Source organism: Amphibalanus amphitrite, unplaced genomic scaffold (assembly GCF_019059575.1).
Source record: "Amphibalanus amphitrite isolate SeventyFive unplaced genomic scaffold, NRLGWU_Aamphi_draft 001625F_arrow, whole genome shotgun sequence".
NCBI lineage: Eukaryota > Metazoa > Arthropoda > Thecostraca > Balanomorpha > Balanidae > Amphibalanus > Amphibalanus amphitrite.
Window position 1 is genome coordinate 98224 of NW_024883118.1, and position 26213 is coordinate 124436.

Genomic DNA, 26213 nt, shown 5'->3' on the forward strand with positions numbered 1-26213 from the left:
TGAGCCGGTTATTTTTAGCACCGCCGACCGAGGCGCGGTCATCAGACCACTATTAGAGCCGGGATGGGTGGATCTAATACCAGCAACGGTAACTGGCTCCGGGCGGTAATAACCATTGTGTTCCGTAAAAACGGCAGCGGTACCTCGTTACAGAGAACTCAAGATTCCCGACGCGTCGGAGCGCGCTGTAGTGGCACGAACCGTCTGCCTAACAGCCGCTGGGTAACACGGCCCTCCCAAGTGTGCCGATGGCTGCTAATGGCCGCTCGCCCAGCGCTGTGTCCCCGGCGGATCGGCCCGGCGGGACCTCCCGGCCTCGAGTGGACGCGCCCTGTGGCGACGTGTCCGTTCCGCCGCCGAAAAGTTTCCGTTGTCAGGAAAGTTTTATGGTCGGGCTGAGCGATTTAGTATGATTGCTAAGCGATTGCCCGCGTGGCGTGCAAGCCTTTCCGCGCTGTTTCGCTGGTGAATGGCTGACCTGGCTAACGCGCGACACCGCTGGGCCCACTGGTCTGTTGGGCGTGGACTAGGGACCTCTGTGGCGTCCGTATTACGTGTGTCTGTGCTCGTCAGTCGTTCCATCCGCGTCGTTCGCACAGGACAGGCCGTGTGACCGGGCGCGGTCCGCCGAGCCGCGCCGTCGATTATCTATTTCCGGTAATTGACCAGTGTGTGAGCACGGGAGCCAGAGGTAATGGCCGCAGTTGCCCGGCTAGTGGGCGGAACAAGGACAATGTCTGGAGAGAGCCAGAGCGAATACGGGCAAAATATTGAGAAGAGAGTAACTGTGCCTACGCCTCATGGTTCCGTAGATCTTACGTCATCTTACTTGACCATGATCTGTAATCGCATAGCCCGGTTTTATTGAAATGAATAATATCAGATGTACGTTTGATCATGGCTTTGAACTGACCATCCCATGGTCAGTTCTTCGGAATAACAGTTAAGTAGCTTTTGCATTCCGTGAAAGGCTTCAGTGACTCATGGTTTATTTTGTTATGCTAAGCGGCTTCCCTCATACCGTCTGCCACCAGCAGTTTGCATCGCAGCTAGAATCTGGTCGATCTGTTCCAAACTTGTTGCACTGTAGATTGGGGCACTGCCATGCAGTTGATGGTACATGGTTTATGCATATTTGGAGAGCTGGAATTCAGCGACGCCATTTCCGCGCGGATGAATAACGGCTGATGAAAAATGGAGAGCCTGACCTGTGTGATTCATCTTATGAAAGGAAGCATGATTGATATACTGTTCAGATTTAGGGAATATGTTTTTTTTTCACCTACCTCGGCGTATGGCTGCTTTATTTGATTGCTGCTAGAGAATAATGGAATTACCTAATCCGTATTTTCTTTGAGCTCATTTACTGTAGATGCGCTTTGGTTGCCTAGCTTCCTTATCCAGGAAGGACACACTTGACTTGCAATAAAATTTGTTATGAATTACCTCTTGACTTGCAATACAATTTCTTACGAATTACACTACCTTCTCAGAATTGCAGAGGACTTTACCACAAGACACCACCTGTGTTGTAAATATGTCGGACACAGCTCGGTGGTTTGCACCTCAGCTCAAACACTGGCATCAGCTCCCACTCGCAGGGGCGGCCGTCAGTGAAGGGTACTTTCTGGCAGCCGCCTCAGTCCTCGGCTCAACACAAACACTGGTCCTGGACACGTCACCGCCGGACACCCTTACATCAACACCCTCGCGACGGACTCGGGTCGAGACAGCGCGCTCTGCTGCTGCGTCCCGTGAACTACCCGCGTGAATCACGACTCCCGAGCGGTGCCGGCCGCCATCCGTGCATCATCTGACGATCTGCGTCCTCCGTCGTCCAGGGATCCGGAGCCGGTTTCGGCTGGCGACCAGACCCGGATCCGGACACGGACAGGCTCTTCATGACTGCCACAGCTCTGATCCTGTCGGGTTCGGGGAATCGTGTCTCGGCGTCATGTGACTGAGATATTACGTTCTTGTGACGGAGGTGGAAGGTCCACTGTTTTTAGTTACCCAAAAACATCAACTTTTTTCGGTATGGCGCAGCCTGTTGGCCTCATCATTGCTCTCCCTGGCCCGGGTCTCAGTGTTTAAGGCGTCACCTTCACCAAATTTATTCCTAAGGGAAATTCCCTGTGCCAGCCTTCTGTCCGCCGTGCTATGGCGATAAACGTCCGTGGACTGAATACCTCTCTGCGCGGCGGCCTGATACGGCTTCACCCGCGTCACAGCGGCTCACAGCTTCCCCGAGGTGATGACAGTTTTCCCCGAGCTGCCGTAGCTCGGGCCGCCACTATCAGCTTCCCCAGCCTGGCGGCCGTGTTTTGACACGGCCAAGTAATCCCACGGCACTCAGGAGCTTCAGCGAGCGAGGCCGCGAGAAGCGAAAGCTTCGACGGAGCTTTTGCAGCTCGGCGGCCATAGTCTACAGAGCTGTGAGCTCAGCGAGCTTTGGTGGCGAGCACAACAACGCCAACCTATCAGAGCTATTGTTGCGGCCGCTCTGGGGAATCCGGGTATTGGCTGGAACATTTGGCGGTTGAAATCGAGCCTCGGCCACTGGTGGTTTGTAGAAATAGACTGGGTTTACTCAGACGGATTTATATACTGGAGAAGCTTCAGATATGATGGTGGAAAGAGAACTGGGGATTTGGCGTTTGATACCGCTGGCACTATTGTGAATTCGGCGAAAATACAGCTGCATTGTATGCCCGGACTGGCTTGAAGTGATTCTGTGCGGTATATCAGCACACAATTGTTCAGAATAGACTGGGCGGATCGTCAGCGCCGGCCCAGCGCCTCCCGAATACCGCCGGCACTGGGGGGTTATGAGATACATGACTTATGCATACACTGCAGCGCCAACACGAGTCTGAAGTCATCGCGTGTGAATGATAGTGTCTTTGGGCGCGCTCTCAGCCTGTGTGACGAGAATTCTGCCCTGTTGCCGAACCGAAAACTGTCTCAGTCTCCTGGTCCGAGCAGTTGGATTGAAGATTCAAACCGAACAGCTGCTCAGTCGGGACATATCTAAAGTGGTCAAATGGGTATCTTTATCATTTTCTACTGTTCGGCTGTCGCTCGATGTCCATTATTTGGCGTATCTAGCGCTCCTGTCCGATCCAATCTGTCATGCTTGGCGTGTCTGAACTAACGCTGCTGTCCACTATACCCCGCCTGTCGTGTCTGGGCGGACGCCGGCGCCTTTCTCTAGGCGCGCCGCCGTGTGGGGTGTTACAGCCCTGTCAGCTCGCCCCCGCCCGACGAGCCTGCCCTAACTGCCCGGCGGCAGGCACGGTCTCTGTCCGGGATGGCGTGACTATAACACTTGGCACCCGCCGGCTGCCGTGGCTTCACGACACTGAGTCGCTGACTGAATTAGTAGATATTTCCTACGGGGCCAATGTTAGGCGGCTGTGCACGGCTTGTTCAGTGACCGGGCATGTGATAGGAGGTGGTGCTTAAATGTTTATGTGATGTGTGGAGTCCACACTGTGGACTCGGCTGAGCTGTAGTATGTTTTTTTTTGTGTGTAATATTTGCATTTTATATACCTTAATACACCTATCTGATGCCTCACTGAGCGTTAACCCCTTAAACGGAATGATCCTAGCCACCAGTGACGCTTAAATACTAGCTCAACGCAAGATGCTGTTTACCTAATATCCACGTCCTGCCACCAGTCACAGCCCACACCCTCAGCCTCTGCGCCGGTCCTACATTCCCTTACCGTGTCCCCGTATACGTGCTTACCGCTGTCTAGTGTCTATTCCAATCGCCCCCGTTTCGACCCCATTTCCTGTTGATTGTTTCTCCTTCAGATTCAGCTCTGTGTGGCTGCTGCCGCAGATTGTTCGGTGAAAGGGTGCTGACCAATTTTCTGGCCCTACTCTTTGTCCCGGCCCTTGCACTGCTGACTGTGCAAGCCCTCAGTAATGGAGTGTGACCGAGTTTCTGACCCTGTTTTTCCGCAGACTGTTCGGTGATGGGGTGCCGGTTGGTGCTCATCCTCGACGACCTGCTCTGGGTGCTGACTGATGAACAGATGAAGGCAGCACTCCACTTCCTCGACTCACTATCGGGACTGATTCAGAAGGCCACTGAACACAGCCATCAGGTCAAGGCCGTCCGGAAACTGGAGGTGAGTCCTGCAACAGCCGACTGGCGTGGGCCCTGCGTCTTAGCCTGTGGTTACCAGGCCCCTACCCTACACTCGTCGCCAACCCTGTAGGCTGGCCTTACAGGCTGTATTTTCGGCGTGGTTCCACTGTGCACCGTCTTGACCACCTCTCATTCGCCGCAAGTCGTCATCACCCGATCCCCGTCCGTCCATGACGACAGAGGGGCTCATTGGAACTCACATGGCTGCGATAGCGGTGAGCGAGCACCGATCGAAGACCATTTAACCACGGTCACAATGCCGGACGTCGCCACCGCTGACGAACGAGCCCGGTCGGCCGATCTGACCACCAGGGTGGGCTGTTATCCAGACAGAGGGCTGACTGCATGGGAAAACTGTGCCTTGGTTGATTGGCGTGCTTTTTTCACTCCTTTTATTGTGTGAAAAAATGAATCTTTTTTGTTTGGCTTGGGGTGGCTGTAGTCTTTTCCTGGTGACTGCAGGAGCATTGAGCGTTGTTCGCCCACCATTTTTGTTTAGTTCATTCCCAAGTGATCCCAGCTAGCTGCGGTGCTAAAAAGTGCAAGGGTAGCAATGTTCAGCATGCAACACCAATGTCACAGCGCCCTATCGAATGACAAGCATCCGTAATTCACTCTAGTTGAGTCCGACGAAGGTCGGCTATTTGTTTTCGGGGGCGAATTTGTGTACCTTATGTGTGTTGGCATAATGGCGGCATTTTCTCTTGACTCTGAGTTGTCAGAGTGATGCAGTGATCGATTCATTGTGACGTTGCCCTGGTCTATGCTGTAGTAATTACCATGTGGCACATACATCGTGTACAAGCGTGGTGCTACTCAGCTACCTACGCTAGCTCTGTTCCATTCCAGCCAATGCTGCACTTCGTGTCCGAAGCCGGACTTGGCCTGATGTCTGTCTGTATAGCTACGTCGAAAGGCTGCATGCCGTTCCTTTCATGGCGTCAGGTTTCAGTTGCGGCGTGGGCATAAAACTACACGTTCTGATCGATAGCAAACGACACAGTCCCCTGGTTTTAACCCCGCTCCGTGACCCTCCTGCCCCAACGTCCGGGCACTGATGGAGTCAATATCAAACGAATGACCGAGTCATCGGTGTAGCGGTCCGGTCAATTGGGCCGCCGTTCAGATGCCTGGTCAGCAATCGGTCACCAGGGCGAACAGTGGCGTCAGCTGCGGCCGCTGGGATGGCAGGCCAAACGATTGTTGAAAAATATATTTAGGAATGTTGACATGCTGTCGTGTCACTGGAACCACTGGATTGAGCGATGCAAATATGAATACGACGTTACAACGTGGAAAACGTTTGTTGATCCGAGGTGACATGCATATTGCCAGTTACCAGTAAATTAAATGGTTTCAGCGGCATCAGTTTGATTGCTTTTTATGTCCTGTGCTGATTCACATTCGATAAGCTTTACATACCATAAGATGCCTACAACCTCACCTCTTATGTGTGACTCGTTGTCATAAACCGTTGTCAATTCTTCGCTCTCACAGAACCGGTCGCCAATGTGGGCGTCGTTTCAGGTACCTGGACTTCAAAAGTTTAAACGACCCTTTTCGGGTGGTCTAACGTCTGTGAACTGCCGACAAAGTAGGGGAGAGTGGGGTAATTTGGCCGCTTTTTTTAGAAAACGATATAACTTAAAATTGACGACACATTTCTGCATTTTCTCAACGCTGGCAGGTGTCGCATTCATTTTACTTTACTGGACAGTGAACTTGAAATGATAGAGTAATTACTTATATTGAAATTGTGACGTATTACAAAGGTCTGCAAGGCGGCCAAATTGCCCCACTAGCAGGGTAATTTGGCCGGGGGTGTGGGGCAGTTTGGCCGGTGTTAGTTTGCGGTCGGGATTTTCTGTTATATTGCGAGTCAGCTTCAGATTCAGCAATGACGTGTGTCCTATGACGCATTTGCGGCATTTTGGAGTTTGACTCAGGGGTCACAGGGGTCAAAATAGCCAAATTAGCGGCTCTGGATGCGATCACAGTTTTTTTACGAATAACTTTTGAACTAATCAAGCTAGGCCAAAACTTCGAGTACCATCGTAATTATCTCGTCAGTCCGCATCGAAAGATATATGTGTTGACCTTGAGAAGTCTAGGTCAAAGGTTGACCTCAGGTCACGTTGCATCAGGTCGCTTGACCTCAAGGTTACGTGATTTCAAGGTCATCATGCATATCATTCGATGCGTCTTGGCGAGCTGAACAGAATGAGACCATTTGTGCGGCAGTATCGTTTTTATGTAAGGATTTATTAGCAAAAAACGTTTGGTAACCTTTGATGACGTCACATGCTCTTACAGTTGACCAATCGAAAGCAAGGCGTTGAAGTAATCAAAGTTGGTCATGAATCATGTCATTTATGGTACAATTGACCATGAAAACTCGGCCGTCCCAGCATAGTGACCATGAGCGCACCGGCCAAGTTGCCCCGCTAGTCCCGGCCAAATTACCCCATATTGCCATTCTGAAATTTTGTTGTCTATAAAGTCATCACGGCTGTACGGAATTAGATAAAATTGCTCTTGGAACCGCTGAACACCCCCAAGAATGCCGCTATAATGTCTGAATTCGTTTTTAGCCCAAACACTACATGTTATACAACTTTGTAAACAGAAGTAAAAGTTACCATTTTCTAATGAAATTAACGTTTTATTAATTTTGAATAAAACTACGAGGGGCAATGTTTTGACATTTGTCCTCCAGTTATTTCTACCCATGACAAATGAATAGAGACTAGAGTTATTTCACTCACTTTTATTAGACATCGTACAGGTGGGGGCGGCCAATTTACACCACCGGCCAAATTACCCCACTCTCCCCTACATGTGCGTTAGAATAATTTCGATTTCATGGAAGGGCCGAGTATGAGTCAGAACTTCGAACATAACTAGTTGACACGATGTTCTTGCGGCTTTGTGTCTCTGTCACGCATGTCGTTATACAACCTACTGAGATGTTTGGCAGAAATCTGCTCGATAAAGTTCACTTTCCTGGAAAACCATGAAGCTAGTGCGTGTCGCTTTCCACAACTTGGAGTTCCGGTCAAACTTGGCGAACTGTGCCGGGAAGGCGCGCATAGGTGTAACGAAGCCCGGCCCGAGTTGGGGACTGATCGGAAATGTGTCGTCGGGACGCATGACCTCGTAATGTCTTCTGGTTCATGTCAACACCGTTCTTGTTTGTCCACCAAAGTCGCTTGACGCTGTGGTTTAGTAGGTGTCCCAGCTGGAAGGTTGACCGTTGGGCGTTGACCCATGCGCTTCAGATGACCTCAGAGGTGTGGCACAGTGGCTGTAGCAATACAGACTGGCAGCTCTTGTGAAGTGGTTGTAGTATTTTGCGAACAGATGGAAAGTTGCAAAATAATGAGGCTGCAGGGCATATGTCCTCTTTCTCCCTCTCTCTCTCTCTCTCTCTCTCTCTCTCTCTCTCTCTCTCTCTCTCTCTCTCTCTCTCTCTCTCTCTCTTCTTCTTCCATGTTTCTTACTATTAATTCGGCCCTCCTTTCCTCCCTCGCTTCTTTCGCTTTCCTCCCGCCTCTCTCCTCTTCCGTTCATCGTTCGTTGCCGGGCAGCCATAGCTGTCTGTGCGGCTACCCCTTTTATCGCCACTTCCGCTGCCGTCGCTCCCGTCGGCGCCTGTTAACCTTCCCTCAAAGGTCACAGGTCGTCGGTGTGTGTTTGGTGACCTGCTCCACCGACGGACGATGCCGGGAGAGAGCTGGACGGACATGGTTTTCGATAGAGCGGCGAACTGAGACGATATAGATCGGTAGAGTGAGAGTGGGTTGGGAGGAGACAAAGACAACAATCGCGTAGGGCCTCGGGGCTCACATAGAAGATGTCTGCCTCTCGATGCGGTTTGAGAGACTCTGGATAGGTTTCTTGGCATATTGGATGCGTCTTCACGGTCATGACGTTTTGGAATGATGCTTGGTGGCTGCACGGTGAGAAAAGGTGAGTTTTTGTCACGTCCCAGACCGTCAGTGGTCACTACTAGCTCACTACATCCGTTTACGCTTCATTCTCACTTTTTACTTCAAACATATACCAGAGTTCAGTGCATTTACCTTAGCATTCGCATTTTTAGTTGAACCCGTTATCGTAAGAAGCATTCTTTTCGAATGTATCAATTGTAAACCGAAGCCAGTTTTATTATTTCTACTTGGGCACTGGGCAGTGTTATAAATAAAACGCATTCACTTTGTGATTGTGATGAACGATGATGGATCAGAATCTAGGGGAGCTGTAGGCTGTAATCCCTTTAAGAACGTTGACCACAAATATATTATGTAATCCAAGGTAGCGTACTGATCTGAGCATCCGGTGACGACCGTCTTGGGATAACCGCGAGGTGTTCGATTTGTTAGATGCGCTCTCAGGATCAGTCACTCTCGGCTGCTGAGCGGCCATGTGGCTGTCTCGTCAGAGGATACTCACATGACGTGCTATCCTGGGTGGTTACTGCGAGACGGACTATCTTCACAGGCTGCTCACAGGGCCAGTCATTCTGGAAGTATGTTCGCAGGGCTAGATTCTGAGCCGGCGCGCGTCCTCGTTGCTGCTCGTTACACGAGAAGGTCCCATTTGTGCCGGCGATGATTCAGCGTTTGACGGCCTTCGGGAGACTGCAGCGTTCCTAAGAGTCGTTCGGGCCCAGGAATTCGGCACTGAGGACTTGAAGCTATCAACTGTCGGCAGTACCGGTGGATTGAGCAAGACTGTGAACTGTGGAATGGACCAACTGTGGACTGATTTACAGGGAAAAAGTTTATTATTAAACTGGACATTTGGACAGCTGTGGACCCGTCTGGAGTAACCCGAGGAGCCAGCAGGCCTGTGGTTCGGCTTGCTTTTAGCGGCGTTTTAGCTTTAATTCCACGCTAGCTTCGCGTCTCCGTCTGGTGGAAATGGGTGGAAATCCGTTGAATAACATTAGCACTGGGAGCTGTTGGAGACAGAGACAGCGTCAAAATGAAGCGGCGCAGTTAATTGGACGGACGATAGCTGAGAGGCTGACAATGTGCAACTGAAGTGAGAATAGAAGCAGGTCGTCACACAGTCGTTTGAGTGAGCGTTGTGCGCGTTAAAATGATCATTACTTTCTTCAGATTGTGACGTTAGCTTTGGCAATTCATGGTTAGACTAATCCTTTTGGACAGACTGATATTCGTCCTGGTGAAACGGCAAGTTATAGTTTTTTTCAAACCTTTACCGTTTATTCCGTTAAATCAATAAAGCTCTTTTCTACGATGCAATTCATTCTTTGCCATACACTACAGGGCTGCAATCGGTCTATGCATGTTTGAAGTAAGTATGAATGAAGCACATTGGTTTTGTCAATAGGGTTGGTATTTTATTATTTTTCGCAATCCACATTACATAACGAGGCACTACAAAACGGGAGACGTCTTACGTTGCCATTGGGTGATGTCTATCTCTAGCATTCTATAGTAGTGACCTCAATGCTCCTTGATTGACAGCCCACTCGGCCGCTTTGAGACTGAAACCATCCTCAAGCACATTGAATTGATTGCTCAATTTACTTTATTTCTATCCTCAGGTCAGTATTAATCTGGCATTTAGAGCAGCACCAGCCCTCTGCAGTTATTTGTCATGGTTTGGACCTCTGACATTTGAGCCAACAATCCTCTGTAGCGGTTATGAATTATGGGGCAATGTGGAGCGGTCATCTGTTTTGGATTGTTTCATTCGTTGCATTTCACTATATGCATTGTGAATGGCGTGGGCGCGGGGGCGTCAGGGCGGTATTAGTGTAGGTGGTCAGTGGCGGATCCAGGGGGGGGGGGCAAAATGGGCATTTGCCCCTCCCAAACGGCATAATTTTAACATTACGCCCATGGACGAGGCATGGAAAGAATCGATAATTTGTTATGGTTTGCCCCCCCCCCCCAAAAAAAAACTCTGAGCTGGATCCGCCACTGTAGGTGGTCATCGGTCCGCTGGGTGGGCGGTGCGGCGGGGCGGTGAAGACGCCAGGCGCGGTGGGCGTGGTGAGCGGGCGGTGGGCCTATGATTTCCCACGGGTAGAACTGCCGCGCCAGATCGCCCTTTGTGACCCGTGTCACCGGGGAGAGGTGCTGGGGAGACACGCCGGGGAGACATGCTGGCAGCTGGGGAGACACGTTGGGGGGATAGCCGCAGAGGCTCCCCGAGGAGACGGTGGTTCAGATACGCTGGGGAGACATGCTGGCAGCTGGGGAGACACGGTGGGGGATAGCCGCAGAGGCTCGCCGAGGAGACGGTGGTTCAGATACACCGGGGAGACAGTGAGACACGCCGGGGAGACATTAGCAGAGGCTTGCTGAGGACTGAGGACTGAGGAGACATGGCTGAGAGACGGGGGAAAGGCATGCCACCCCGTCCCAGTCTAGAATCGCTCGTTTGTGAGGCACGGCTGTGAGATACGTCCTACGACGAGAATTGTCGCGAGCTGTCCGTGAGTGAAGCCCGCGTAATTTTTCAGCGATAACTTCACTTGAGAAAGGGCTGTGCTCGTTTCAGTGTCCGTTGACGCTGACACATTCGCCAGACAGCGCTGGCATATTTTGGTTGAACATTTATTCATGTTCAACGACGGTAAAAGGGAGCAACACGTGGTTATGTGGCTCGGGGCTGCCAGCGGTTATACGCGAGTTTTCCATCAGGCACAGGGATGTAAAGCTGATACGCTATCAATGGGCGATGGCGGACTTGACTGAAACCCTTTTGATGTGCCTTTGATGGGTATCGGTCATTGATTAGTTCCAAATTAGCTTGCGCAATTAAGATTCTGAACAGGACCTAATGAGGATGTCACCGTCATCACCATCGACTATTTGATTTCGCCCTGACTATGCCTCGCTGAGCACTCGAAACAGAAGTTCCCCCAATACTGAATACACTGTGCGTAGAAGGAAGTGACACACGGACCTGGGGCCTTCCACGGTCGGTTCCCAATGGTGTAACAAGCAGCTATCTGGGCTCCCTGGGCGCCTTTCTGTACTCCCTCGTGCATTATGCATAGCATTGATATGGCTTTGTGGGTGAACCATGTGGATAACCACTGTTCCCTGCCTCTCTCTCTCTCTCTCTCTCTCTCTCTCTCTCTCTCTCTCTCTCTCTCTCTCTCTCTCTCTCTCTCTCTCTCTCTCTCTCTCTCTCTCTCTCGCCCTCTCTCCCTCTCCCTCTCCCTCTCCCTCTCGCTCTCGCTCTCCCTCTGTCTCTCTCTTTCCCTCCCATAGGCGGCGGAACGGGGGGGGGCACCGGGGCACCGTGCCCCCCCTTGAATTCTGCAAGGGGGGCACCAATAGCAAGGTGCCCCCCTTAAATTTGATGTATTAGTACCAGGGGCGGATTCGGGAAAACTCTAAGGGGAGGTTCATGAATCGAAGTGGTGCCCCTACCTATGCCCAAAATTAAAACCTCAACGGATTTCGGCCACTTAATTTTGGTGGTGCCCTATTTTCAGTTTTTTTCTTTATTTTTGGCTAGTCATGTGATGACTGGTGCCCCTGCTAAGCCGCTGGTGCCCCTGGAAAGACTGTGGTACCTACCTACCCTGCCCCCTGACAAGCCTACGGTGGGCCCTGACATGACTTAGGTGCCCATGGGCCCTGACAGGCCCGTGGTGCCCCTGACAGGCCTGTGGTGTCCTTGCTAGGCCTGTGGTGTCCCTGGGCCTTGGCAGGTTTGTGGTGCCCCTGTTAGAACGCAGGTGCCCTTGACAGGTTTGTGGTGCCTCTGACAATCCTAAATTGCCAACGACAGGCTTGTGGTGCCCTTGACAGGCCCATGGTGCCCTTGCGAAGCCGGTGGTTCCCCTGCGAAGCCGATAGTGTCCCTGACAGGCCTCTGGTGCCCCTGGCAGGTCTGTGGTGCCCCTGGAAGACCTGTAGTGCTTTTGCTAGGCCGATGGTGCTCCTGACAGGCCTGTGGTGCTACTGACAGGCCCGTGGTGCCCCTGCTAGGCCTTTGGCACCCCTGGCGGGCCTGTGGTGCCCCTGTCGGCTGTCAGGCCTGTGGTGCTCCTGGCAGGCATGTGGTGACCCCAGGCCCTAAGTCATGACCCATGTGACCTCCACCCTGGGATTCGCCACTGATTAGTACTGCGATGGCTTCTTGGGAATTATACATGTAGGATAAATGGAATTTATCAAACGACAATAAGGAAGAGACAAACACATAGGTACTTGAGGATCAGCTTAAAGTTAACCACACATACGGGCAGGGGTGTAATTTTCCTAAAATGATTGTGGGTGCCCAGCTGTAGGGGCGCCCGGCGCCAGGCCGTTTTGGGGCGCGATAGATATTCTTTATGTGGGAGCCTAAATTAACACCGAATTTGATAACATTGCTAGCCGAATGGCGCTTCAAGTGACGTGTCTGACTAAGCAAATACACGCCTAAAAGTGGAAACTGACCGGAAGGACGTAAAAAATATGTAGAGAGGCGCCATCCAGTAGGAGGGGCACCAAATGTGGAGGCGCCAGACGGTTACGACTTACGAGGGCGCCGTGAGACGATGAAAAGGGCGCCATTCTCTTAGGAGGGCGCCGAGTGATTGAAAACGCTATGTGGTCCAGGGGCGCTAAGAGGCCAGAAGGGCGCCGCACAGTCAGTAGTGCTACGTTGGTGGGGACGTGGGGGCGCCAGATGGTTACGAGGGCGCCTTGAGATCATGAAAAGGGCGCCATTCTCGTAAAAGGGTGCCGAGTGATTGAAAACGCTATATGTGGTTCAGGGGCGCTGAGAGGCCAGAAGGGCGCCGAATAGTCGAGGGATGCGCGGTGAACAGAGACCATAAGGACGCGCGACGGTCAGGAGGGCGCCGTTAGACCATGAGAATGGCGTGGTGCTGTCAAAAGTGCGCCGTTCTCCCAGAAGGGCGCCGAGTGATCAAAACGCTATCCATGAACGCGAGACGGTCAGGAGGACGCCGTTAGAGCATGCGAAGGGCACCGTGCTCTCGAAAGGACGCTTGCAGCCTTGTAAAAGACTTGTGGGTGCCTTTTCATCATTGTGGGGGCATACTTCAGGATTGTGGGTGCATATGCCCCCACAAAGAGATATAAAATTAGGTACACCCCTGCATACGGGGGTGAACTGCCATTTTCGTTTAGTAAAAAAAGAAAAATTATCGTTTCAGGGCTGTGACGAAAAATAAGTGGCCTAAATCCGATGAGAAAACAGGATTTGGGGGTACCCTAGGTTTGGCTCCTTGAGCCATGGTGCCCCCCCTTGTCTCAAATCGTTCCGCCGCCTATGTTCCCTCCCTCTCTCACTCACCCTCTTTCTTCCTTTCACTCTTTCCCTTCCTTCCCTCCCATTTCCCTCCCTACCAGTACGGCTTCCACACACCTCCATGTTTGTGGTGTGTGGTCAGGTAACCCCAGCCCTGTGTGCGTGTATGTGCGCACGTGTGCGTGTTTGTGCGTGACAAACACCTTTTCATCACAAGCGTGCTGCCCTCAAAGACATCTCCCGGTCCGATAACTGATCAGCGAATGGTTGCGATGCCTCTCTTCTTGCCGTGGTCCGTGCCCTGCGCACTTTGAAGTGAACGCAGAACCATCAGCGCTGTTGACTGTCCAATAAAGCGAGCAAAGCTGATGAAACAGAGCTATCTCTTAGTGGACGAAGCCTGCTCCGGGAAAGTTATTGAGCGATGGCTAGGAAGGAAATCTGGTTTTCAAATAGCAACGACCTTTTTGTGGGGTGTCTACTCTAGTTTCGGTAGCTACCAAACGATATCATGAGCGTGCTGGTCTGAGCCGTTCACCATTGAGCAATAGGTACTGAGCGGCTTCCCTTTACCGGCTGCCGTCCAGCATTGGCCTATGTCGCCGGTCCGTCCGACGCCCGGCAGGGACAGGCCGCACAGCCCGCCGCCGGGGCGGGGCGGAGGTGGCAGCTATTGACCCGGCACGCCTGTCGTTATGGCGCACCGTTACGTACGCGGCGTTATTGGCGCAGAGGGGCGGCCACACGACGGGGTACGCTCCACGGGGCGCTGCCGGGGCCACTGGGACACAGGTGGGGTGCGATGGGGACACAGGTGGGGACCGTTGGGGACGACTGGGATGGGAACGATGGACGGGACTGAGGACCGTTGCAGCGGTCCCTATCAACGGCCAACGCGTTGGTGGGGACTGCAAAGACACAGGTGGGAACCGGTGGGACTCAGGTGGGGACCGCTAGGGACCGCCGGGACTCAGGTGGGGGACAGGCAGGGCCATTGGATTACCGGCGAGTCAGTGAAGCTGGGATGGGTGACAACCGACAATCCTTTGGTCAGCCATCGAGCGGGCAGCGCCGACCACCATTGTAGGCTTGGCGTCACCTATAGACTGCCGTGGTCCCATCGCCTGTCGTCGCCCATAGACCAGTCTAGCCCCATCAGCAGCGGTCGTCGCCTATAGACTGGCCTGGCCCCTGTCGCACTAACTGGCTCGGACAGAAGGCTGCCCGGCCGGCGACTACTAGGGCGTGGTCGGAATGTTTGATGGCGACGCCATTGACTTGTTGCGAATCGTCGGATGGGAACGATGGACACTCAGCGGAAACTCCAGTGTGTGTGACATCGATCCCATGCATAATGAATTAATGGTGTAAAATTGAAGTGAGTCTTCAGTCATTGAAATCTGTATTCGCGTGAAACAGATGTATTTTAGCCACATAAAATCTAAAGCATCCTGTGAGATTTTATAGAATGTCCCCATTTTCCCAAAGTATACTTAATGAATATTTCGGAGGCGCGCCCTTCGTGGCTTTCTACGTCCGCGCCCTGCCTCGACCATGGTATTTTCGCTTTCATGACCCGCCTTACCCGTAATACCCCATAGCCTTCTTCTCGCCACTGCGGTGGCTATAGCCGCTCGTTCCACGCGGTCCACCACAATGAGGAGCCGCGCCGTTACGTAAAGCTGAGGTCGGTGTCTGGTCTGATTCCATCGACCCAGCTCCTCTAATATACAGGGACAGGAATGTGGTCCTAAATCTCCATTGCGGGTATGGCGTCCGGCCACCTGACGTTCACTCGGTGGTTGGTGCCCTTCGACCTATCTCGTCCTCCGGGACATTCCTGAGTGAGAGTTTGGGATAGCGGGCTGTGAGTGAAAAGTTCGCGATCATTAACCCGCGCCCTGCTGGGGGGGGGTGTTTGAACACCCCCCCCCCTTGTGGTTTTTCGCGAATATCTCAAAAACGGCGGCGCGGAGCGCCGCCGTTTTTGGTACACCTTATCATACATCAATTCTACACATGTTGTGAAAATTTCAGACCAAGGTCATTCAAGGTCAGGTCACCAGGTCACTTGAAGTGACCTCACCTCATAAAAAGTTTCAATGTCTGTCATAGCTACACCGAGTGACCGATCGCTTTGAAACTTTCAGCGATTGCTAAGAGCAATAGCATGTACAAAATGTATATCTCAGAATTTTGATATCGATGACCTAAGGTCAGGTCAATTTTGCGACCTCCCCATTATAAGTCAATGGGAGAAAATTGAAATGCGCCTCTTTTGGACGAACGACATTATAAACACTCCCAAACACCGAATTACAAGTGGCTTAGACACACTGAACATGAAAATGGTGTCCGTGACCCTTGTTTATGCCCTGAGGTCATCTTAGGTCACGAATGGTATCTAACAGTTTTTCGTAAATAACTTTTGATAGAGGCATGCTAGAGCGATGAAAATGCCTTAGATGTGTTCAGCTCGACGATACGGATCGACTGATATGCAACATGACCCTTTCCGGTCAGGTCATGACCTTGACCTGAGGTCAAATTTTCAAGTTGACCTTTCAAGGTCAAGTTATAGTTCATTCGATGCGTCTTGACGAGAGGAACACGATGCCGGTAAAAGTAAGCTCGTACAGGTCTTGGGTCAAAAGTTATTGCAGAAAAACTGTTTCCGAAAAAATCGGCTATTTTTGCAGTTTTTGCCCCCTGCAGGCAAAACCGTTGACGTTAGGTCAAATCTGAGAGAATTACTCAGAAAGGGTGTTAATAGGGCTATCGAATGCGCTTTTCCCCAGCGCTGTAGCTCTATTGGTTCCCGAGTTATGCGTTGGCTTCTTGGAAATTTTCGACATTTGACCTGGAAATCGGCGAAATTTTGCCTTCAATGACCTCTGGTGACCTGACCTTTGACCTGACCAAAAAATTGACCGAAGTGATTTCGTCATTATTTTTGACGCTCTTTCGAACGCCGCCTTCCGCGTATCGCTACATGGCCCAGGAGCCGAGTTACAAGGGGGGGTGTTCAAACACCCCCCCCCCCCCAGCAGGGCGTGGAAATCCAGGACCCCCAGCCGGGCGCGGGTTAATATATGGAAAACCACCTCCTCGGACATCGATTTTTGTAACTCTTCTTCACATCGCTAGTCTTCGTTTACCTATAGTTTAAGTGCAATTATGGGATTCTCACCGGCATTTCCCATCGATATCCTCTCAAGAAGTCTTCAACAGAACGACTGTTCTCTAATTCCTCATTGGCCCTCCTCCCTTCGTGTCCCCCTCCTCACCGCCTGCTCAGGAATTCCTCATCAGCTGGTTGTGATGAGGTCACGTCTAATATCATGTCCGGCCGTCCTTTCTGCACTCAGTCACTGCGTCCATTATCATCAACCTGATCGTCGGCTCTCTCCATTTCTGTCGTCACGGCACAGACCTCCACATACGGTTTATCAGCTCATAAAATAACGTCTACGGTATGCTCTCACATAGGTGGGTTCCTGCCTATCTGAATGACCTGTCATTAGATCCCTTATCTAGCTCTCACTCCCCATCTGCCTTTCCTCACCGCTGGTGCTGAATGCTTATTAAAGGGACCCTCCCACCTTCAAAAAAGTTAATGAATTGGCATGAAAGTGATGTCCCTTGGTTCAGAAAGAGCGAAAACGAATATCTATCAAATTTCACCGAAAAATATTCACTGGTTTTCAAGATATTAGGCTTTTACTTTTGTTTACTTTTTGGGATCTCCCCTGTTACTAGCGACTTTATTTGGAAGCAATAATTTGGCAGCCTTAAAGTGCGGCAGACGTTGCGAGCAAAGCAGCGTATACCACCACGTGTTAACGATGGTTTTAGTCTAAGATTTAAAAATCGTTAGATCTCCGCTGACGTCACAAATTCTAAGGGGGCATACCAATGCATTAGCCCCTTAGAATCCGAAAACTGCAAGTTTGAAATTCCATATCTTCGAATTAAAGCATTTCTCGATGTTGTGAGTGCCCAAACCGGTATTTGCAGGCCATGGCCACCAATTTGGCTATCTCAACTCAAAACTAATGTTAAGGTGGGAGGGTCCCTTTAAAGTAAATACTAAATAGGACTGCTGATCTATTTAGTAATCTTCCCATCGTTCTCATGATCACTTTGCCCAGTCTGGAGCCCTCTAAGTCAGTACTCTTCCGGGCCTCTACCCATATCATACATGCAGCTATCACGCGAGCTGTTTCACTCGTATCATTCTGCTCCTCTTTCCACCACCATTTCCCCTCCTATCTCCCCGTTTCGACCTCTGAGCGTCGCTCCGGTCGGCTGCTGCAGCTCCACTAACGAGGCGGTGGGGTGGGGAGTGTGCAGCGCACCTCCCCGCGGCCTGCGACTGCTAATGATCTCCCTCTCCCCCCTGGGTCTCTCCTCTCCATCCCTCCAACACACACCCGGCGGGCAGAGTCGTCACGGGGGATTCGCCCCAGAACGGCGGCGCTGGATGGGATGGGTGGAGAGCTCGGTGGAGAGCTGACTGATGGTAGAGTGGCCTTTGTGTGGCTGCAGAGTGCTGAGAGTGATGGCCGTTCAGTAAAAGTGCTGCAGGAGTACTGCGGGAGATGAGTCAATTTATCACGAACGGCACTGTGTGGAAAATATATATTTCCCTCCATCCGTCTGACGGGGTAAAGAAATTCGCCAGTATGAGAGCCGCTCCGTTCCGTCTGCCTCGCTGTCCGTGCCCTTTCCGCTCACCCTGCCGTCGTGCCCAGGCTATGTCGGTGTCTGGAGAAATAAACAACTGGTCGGTCGGCGTTACTGCTGCTGACTCATACACCCTGTGACCCCCAGGACTCGGATGAACTGACGGTATGAGTGTGAACTCTGATCCTGAGCCAGTTCCGGTTGACTAAATACCGTTGGGTGTTGTCAGTGGTAAAATATGCCTCCTTCAGGGAGCTAACTGGCCGCGTTTTCAAGGCACGTTTAGCTCCTGTGGAATAAATGAGTCCGATGTTGGAAGCTCCCAAACGCCGTAGCTGTACAGGATTTAGACACTCACGCCCATGCCGTCGTCTACTTAGCCCTTAGTACGTGGTGGGACTCGTGGATCCTTCTTATGAGTCACGCACTCACCGAAAAGTCAATAAGTCGTAACTAGTTGATCCATTAAGCCATAAATTCTCATTCTCTGCTGCAATTGCTTGACGGCTGAAGTCGTCGCCTCAACGTGCAGGGCATTTTAGAGAGCCAATGTAGCTGCTTCAGTTTGCATTTATGCGAGCAGAACTCTCATTGAGCGCTCGCCAACCCACGGCTTGGTCGTTCCGCGGAAAGGTCAATCATTTTGACGGGCTCGCCCGTCTGTAGGGTGCCTCGGGGTGTCATGGGCCGTCGTAGGCGCGGCGCACGCCCCTCCCTCGGCTGCCGTTCGACTCACTATCAGTGATGAGCGGGTGTCAGTCGTCCACGGGAAACGCCTCTGTCGGCCGACGGCAGTCTGAACTCGGTGGCACGGGCGTGATGCGATGAATATCCAAACGGCCTGTACAGATGCACATTCAATCTGCATATGGATGGCTGCAGGCTGAGCCCCGCGGGCCGAACGCGCCTGCAATGTGACAGAAGGCACGTCTGAGAGAGGGCACCGTAGCGGGGCTGCTGCTCTGACGTGCGTAGTCGTAATTAAGCTCAGGGTACGGCAGTGGCAGTGACTAAACCTCGCTTGGGCGTCGTACACTGAGCCGGCCTAATCCAGTGGCATTTGCCGGTGATCCATCGGTGATGCGTTGGGCTCTGCTGTGGCAGTGTAACGCGTTATTGCTGATCCAGGTGGCCCGGTGTAGGTGCTGTGAATGACCTGATGTGACCCTGTTGCGCTGTGATGCCTTGTTTTCCCCCATCTCGAGCTGCCAGCCTGTATGGAGTCGCTTTGTGATAGTCAGTGCCGATGCATGGAATGACCCTTAGTTTAGTTACGGAGCGAGCGAAGCGAGCGTAGTCTTTCCTTAGATTAACGGAAATTTCTGAGTATGAGCGGCCGGCCGGCCGTGGTCACGCTTTTGCGAGGCTTATATCTCAGCAACCACTTGACCGATTTACACGCGGTAATTTTTGTAGGGTAGCTTCATTCCTTCTACCAAGTATTGGACTATTCCTGATGCATGTGGGTGACCCCTTATGCACGTGCCACATGCAAAACGAAGAGGTGTCCGTTTTGTAATTGTTGCAATATCTCGGTAACTACTTGGCCGATTGTGCTGAAAGTTGGCATGTAGGTAGGCACCCACTAGGCACTGCATATCCATGTGCCAGAGTTGGGGCGCTGCTGCACGTGCGCACGTGCAGGGGTCGTTTCCAGATCTCGAGAACGGCTCGACCAATTACCCTCAAATTTGGTACACAGTTAGGGACCGGTTAGTAGGGTGCCGTGCACAAGTCATTTGGGACCCATTTTGCACGTGCGCACGTGCAGGGTGCCGCTTCCAGATCTCGAGAACGGCTGGGCCGATTGTGCCCAAATTTGGCACATCGCTAGAGACCGGTTAGTAGGGTGCCGTGCACAAGTCAGCTGGAGGTACCTGTAGCCGCCGACGACCTCAGTGCCCCGGATCTCGCGCCGACCGGTAGTAAAACGCGCTAGCTCCGCCTGTGCTGACCATATATTGCTCGTAGCGCAGCAGAACGGAACAAAGCGTAGCGGTTTCTGGAATCGAAACAAAAGAAACTTAACATATGACCAAAAAGAACACCAACCAAACGAATACGCAGACACAACAAAGCAAAGCAAACAAAATCGGCAAACAATCTCACCAACATGAACTAATTTCCGAGGCCAAAATCGCTCACTCACCTACACGGTGCGCCCTTGTACTCCAAACGTCGAACGGCCGAACCAAGCCAAACACGACCAAACCAAACCGATGCGCGGCGCGCTAACGCCGCCGCGACAGGCCAACCAAGAATGGGCGCTGCCCCGCCGGCCGCCCCTCCGCTGACCCAGAAGGGTGACGTGTCAGGTCAGCCGGCGCCGGGTCACGTGACCGTAGAGGACCAGAGGTCACCGTGTTAATACATCGAACAAAATCCAAATAACTTATGACCGCGGATCACAATACAAAACTAAATTACAAATCGATACCTAAAATAAACCAAAAGACACAAGGCACCAAAGCAAAAAATAAACATATCAATAAATCGATAGCAAATGGACAACCGAAAATCACACCGCCATCTGTCGAACGCCCAGACAACTAAAAGTTAGCATCGTTAGGCGACAACGGCGCCAACACTGCCCCCGCTCAACCGACAGGATTGAGGACACCTAACACTCATCACTTAACACTTAACACTAAACACCGAATAAAACACTTAACTATCACCGCGCCGCGACAACACTCGGTAACTCAGGTCTGAGCCGCAGTCGGCTCCAGACAATCGCAGTCTAGCTCAGGCTCCGGTCAGCAGTCGGCAGCAGGACTATCAGCTTATGCACCGGCCGCGTCAAAACCGTGCCACCAGTTCTCAGGGACACCTTTCTCACCAAACCGTCCTTGCTCGGAAACGTCTGCGTCACCTTGCCCATGCGCCAATGACCTCTCGGCACATCCTCATCTATCAGTAACACGACGTCTCCTTGCCCTACGTTCCTAGACTTAGATACCCACCTCTGGCGCCGCTGTAAGGTCGGCAAGTACTCGCGCCTCCATCTGAGCCAAACTGGTCAGCGAGGTACTGGACCCTTCTCCACTGCTGGGTGGAGAACTGCTCGTCAGCAAACCTACCTGGTATGCCTTCACCCCAGAGCCTAGCTCACCAAGTCTCCAAGTCGAGCTCACCAAACCAAAACAGAGCTCACCAAATCCCTGAGCAGAGCTCACCAAACCAAAACCCTGAGCAGAGCTCACCAAGTCCCTGAGTAGAGCTCACCAAACCAACAGCCGAGCTCACCAAAACCCAGAGTAGAGCTCACCAAAATCCGAACAGAGCTCACCAAACCCGGAATGGCGCCGGAATGGCGTCATCCCTGCCACAGGACATCAAGCACAGCGTCTAGACAGAGACCTTGCCGTGCAAGGTGACTGGCGAGACGATGCCCAGCGAGTCGAACAAGCACTCACTGTGGACAAGATGCCTCGTCTCGTCACTGGTCTGCGCCTGTCAACGAAGCGGAACCGGAACGTGTCATCCTCAACCGACCACAGCATGCCCAGAGCACGCTCCGGCTTCAACGACTCTGCCTGGAGGTCAAGATCCTTCGCGTTGTTGCCCCTGTCCTCACGCGGAATACTCCGAAGGAACTCTGTGCTGTTACTCGTGAACTTGCGCATGTTAAATGCGCCTGTCTGACATAACTGTCTCAAATCGCTGGCCAAACGAACAGCCTCGTCCACTGATGAAGCCGATACCAGTGCATCGTCTACATAGACATTTTGATCAACAATCCTAGCAGCCTCTGGATGCTCGGCCTTACCTTCTTCAGCGCACTGCCTCAGTGCAAACCCTGCGACGCTGGGAGAAGACACCGCGCCGAAGATGTGCGATTTCATGCGGCAGACCACCACGTCACCGCCGACATCGCCGTTCCTGAACCACAGGAAACGCAGCATGTTCGCATCAGCAGCAGGCAGTCGAACCCTGTGAAACATCGACTCCACGTCACACGTGAACGCCACAGGATTCAGGCGGAATCGAAGCAGCACCCCAACAAGTGAGTTGGTGAGGTTGGGTCCCTTGATCAGCAGATCGTTCAGACACAGGCCGTCAGTTTTTGCAGAACAATCAAAAACCACCCTTAGTTTCTTCTTCTCTGGATGCCTAACACCGTGGTGCGGCAAATACCAAACCCTTTCCCCAGTCTCAACCTCAGCGTCGGGGACCACCTCAGCATAGCCCTCATCAAATAGTCGCTGAACAACAGAAACATACTCATCACGAAGATCAGGGTTGTCAGACAAGCGTCGCCTGAGAGGCTCCAAGCGCCTTTTAGCTGTGAAGTAGCTATCCGACAAGTCACTGACATCACGGAGTGGGAGACCTATCTCAAAATGGCCCATCTCATCCTTCCTCAGCTTAGATTTGACCATGCTCACCCACTCCTTGTCCTCCACGGACAAACTCTCAGTCTCATCAGCTGCGTCCTTGAAATCCTGATCGTACAGCTGAACGAACAGATCAGCCTCTGAGACCTTACCAGGAATGTCGGAACGCGAAACTCCGATCCGGTTCACAGAGTGCTGACCCACAGGATCACGAGCCGACCGATGGGAGGGTCCAATCACGTACCACCCGAGGCGGGTGCGCAGAGCGCACGGCCCGTCGCCCTCAGGCTTCCTCACCTCATCCGGCACCAACAGCTGTGGACAGTTTGCACCAATCAGTAGATCCACCTCACGCAGATCAACATCAGTCTGCGGCAGCTCCACACCACACAGGTGTGGCCAAGCACTCAACTCAACTCTGTCACACACATCCTCAGTGGACACAGGAATGCGGTCAAGAGTGAACACTGGAGGGAGCGAGAACAGACCTTCGCCCTTCAGGGGACCAACTTTCACATCCTCCATCACAGATGTGGAAATCTCACTCCCAAATCCACACACAGTGTCAACAGAAATGGTAGTGGACTTTGAGCACATCCCAAGCTGATCAGCCAGACTCTTACTCATGAAAGTTCCAGAGCTGCCACTATCACAAAAGGCAAGAGTTTCCACTGTCTTCCCTGAGGGTGACACAACTCTCACTGGAACCACAGGCATCAGAGTACCTGTTCTCTGACCAGAGTCAGCAGTGACTCCACCGCTGCTAACCTGAACTGAGCTGCTGGGAGCAGCACTGGGTCTCACCTGCTCAGACTTGGGTGGCTGCTCACCCTGCCTGTGGAGGAGAGTAGCGTGCAGACCACCACAGATGCTGCACTTCTTACGCTTCCTGCAGAACCTGGCAGTGTGACCTTCATGCAAGCAACCAAAACACAACCTCTGAGTCTGAATGAACTGCTTCCTCTCATCCATCGGTCTCCATTTCAGCTCCTGACAGTCATCAAGGAAGTGATTACCTCGACAGAACCTGCATCTGTTCTCACCTGATCCTGAGCTTACTGCAGTCGCACTGCACTGCGCCTGCATGCGACCAGAGACCTGTGGCTTTGATCTCTGTGCAGCCTGTTTGATCTCCGAGGACCTACCAAAAACTGGGTTTCTCTTAACTCGCACTTCCTTGGCCAAAAAATCAACCAAGTCCCTGAACCTAACCATCCTCCCTTCACCTTCCATGATATCATCACTTAACCTCATCCATCTATCCTTCAAGTAGCCAGGCAGTTTGTCAACCACCTCTCTCAAGGTTCTCGGGTGTTCAAGCTCACCTGCAACGTCCAAGTCAGTCATTGCGTGTTTGATTTCAGTCAGGTACAGGGTCAACCTATCCAACTCCTCTACGTCACCTGGAGGGATCCTGCCCCAGTCATTCAGTCTTTGCACGTATGCATCGACCACCCTGTGTGAGCTGCCATACCTCTGGTCTAACAGCTTTCGGGCCTCGGCATAACCACCCTCACTCAGGTACATACAGCTCCTAACAATCTGTCTCGGTTTTCCCACAGTCAGCTGCTCAAGGTAGTGCAAGAGCTCGTCATCGTCAGTCGTGCGTGACACAATTCTAGCCTCAAATGACCTGATGAACAGTTTGTACTTCATGACGTTACCATCAAATTTCTCAATCTCAGTAGGTGGCAACAACATCCTCTGCATCTGTGAGTTCAGCACGGATGTCTCATCAGAACGGGAAGATCTCACCTGGTTGTCTGTCTGGATCCTCAATGAGTCAATCACTTCCTCACTTACCTCTCCACTGGGCAACTCAGCCAGCTTTAACTCTATATCTAACTGCTGACGTCTCATCTTAATCCTAAGTTCCTGTTCCTCAAGCTGTTCCATCTCTTTCAAATTCCTCAACCTTGCAATGAGCAACTGAGACGCTTCCGAGCCAGAACCTGACAGATTTTGAGACAAAGTATTGCTATCCGACTGACCTGCTGCCATCCTGACCTGTTCCTGATTTACATCTCCTTTTAACTGAGACATGTTCCTGTCTACACTATCATGCTCATCATCAACAGGCTTGACAACATTCCATAGCCTATCAACAAGCTCCGCCTTTTTACCCAAAGTCGAAAGCCCCCTACAGCTGAGCTCCTCCACTAACTCTGAGGACTTGAGCTTGGAGAGCTCCTCCCTTGATGCCATTTAGCTACCTTACCCTAATAATGCATCACACAGACTAACAACAACAACACACACTAAACACTAAACACACAAATGCGTGACACAGTAACACCTTAAAGCTAACCCCAACTGCCCCACTGATGTTCCCCTGAAGAGCACTCAAATTCCTTACTTGAGCCAAAGTTCACTGATACCACTGAGCCAGACTGAGTCCAATCCTGGCACACAGCCAACACCGGAGAGCGAGTTGGCGCGAGTCCAAGTCCAAAGTTCAAGGCCAAACTGCCCCCGGTTCAAGGCCAAACTACCCGCGAGCAGTAGGTACTCACAGGTCCAAAACTCACAGAGGTGAGTCAATCCAAACCAAACCCACGGTCATACCAAACCAGACCCAGATCACTTACCGACTCTGCGCACGTTAGCTCACGCAGAAACTCAGCACGTTGAAACACGCGCAGAGGCCCGGCAGTCGGCACGTGTCGAGCTCGGCTGCAGGCCGAAACCACGCCGAAACACAGTAGCCACTGCAGACCGTAGAAACTGGTAGAAACTGCGCGCGTCCGTAGGACAGCGCCGATAGCGCAGCCAGCGCGCGCAGAAACTGCGCGCGTCCGAAGATCCAGTCAGCGCGCACAGAAGCTGGCGCCGAGCAGCCGAAGACCAGCCAGCGAGCGCAGATGCCGCTCGCGTAGAGCCAGAAACTGGCGCGTGTAGAAACTGTAGCCGCCGACGACCTCAGTGCCCCGGATCTCGCGCCGACCGGTAGTAAAACGCGCTAGCTCCGCCTGTGCTGACCATATATTGCTCGTAGCGCAGCAGAACGGAACAAAGCGTAGCGGTTTCTGGAATCGAAACAAAAGAAACTTAACATATGACCAAAAAGAACACCAACCAAACGAATACGCAGACACAACAAAGCAAAGCAAACAAAATCGGCAAACAATCTCACCAACATGAACTAATTTCCGAGGCCAAAATCGCTCACTCACCTACACGATGCGCCCTTGTACTCCAAACGTCGAACGGCCGAACCAAGCCAAACACGACCAAACCAAACCGATGCGCGGCGCGCTAACGCCGCCGCGACAGGCCAACCAAGAATGGGCGCTGCCCCGCCGGCCGCCCCTCCGCTGACCCAGAAGGGTGACGTGTCAGGTCAGCCGGCGCCGGGTCACGTGACCGTAGAGGACCAGAGGTCACCGTGTTAATACATCGAACAAAATCCAAATAACTTATGACCGCGGATCACAATACAAAACTAAATTACAAATCGATACCTAAAATAAACCAAAAGACACAAGGCACCAAAGCAAAAAATAAACATATCAATAAATCGATAGCAAATGGACAACCGAAAATCACACCGCCATCTGTCGAACGCCCAGACAACTAAAAGTTAGCATCGTTAGGCGACAACGGCGCCAACAGTACCCCCTCGAAATTTCGCACGTGCAAGGCTCACCCTCTCGCTCGCTCCGTTAGTCGCCCCAAAAGGCGTTATACTGGTGATAGTGTTTGAAGGTGTTAGAAGCTATGTCGTTAGAAGCTTCTGGATTACAGCATAAACAGCAGCCCCTGCTTATTTTCTTA

The 26213-nt window shown here is 52.0% G+C and overlaps 1 protein-coding gene across 1 annotated transcript in view; it reads left to right on the top strand.

Annotated features, from left to right (window-relative positions):
* The window catches only part of LOC122374247 (UHRF1-binding protein 1-like), a gene marked incomplete at its 3' end in the record, with an annotated part of 69446 nt that overhangs the window by 34187 nt on the left and 9046 nt on the right, over positions 1-26213 (top strand). Inside the window, exon 6 of the mRNA XM_043352872.1 lies at positions 3975-4141. Within this exon, the coding sequence (XP_043208807.1) occupies positions 3975-4141 (167 nt within the window). The remainder of the gene's footprint in view (positions 1-3974; positions 4142-26213) is intronic.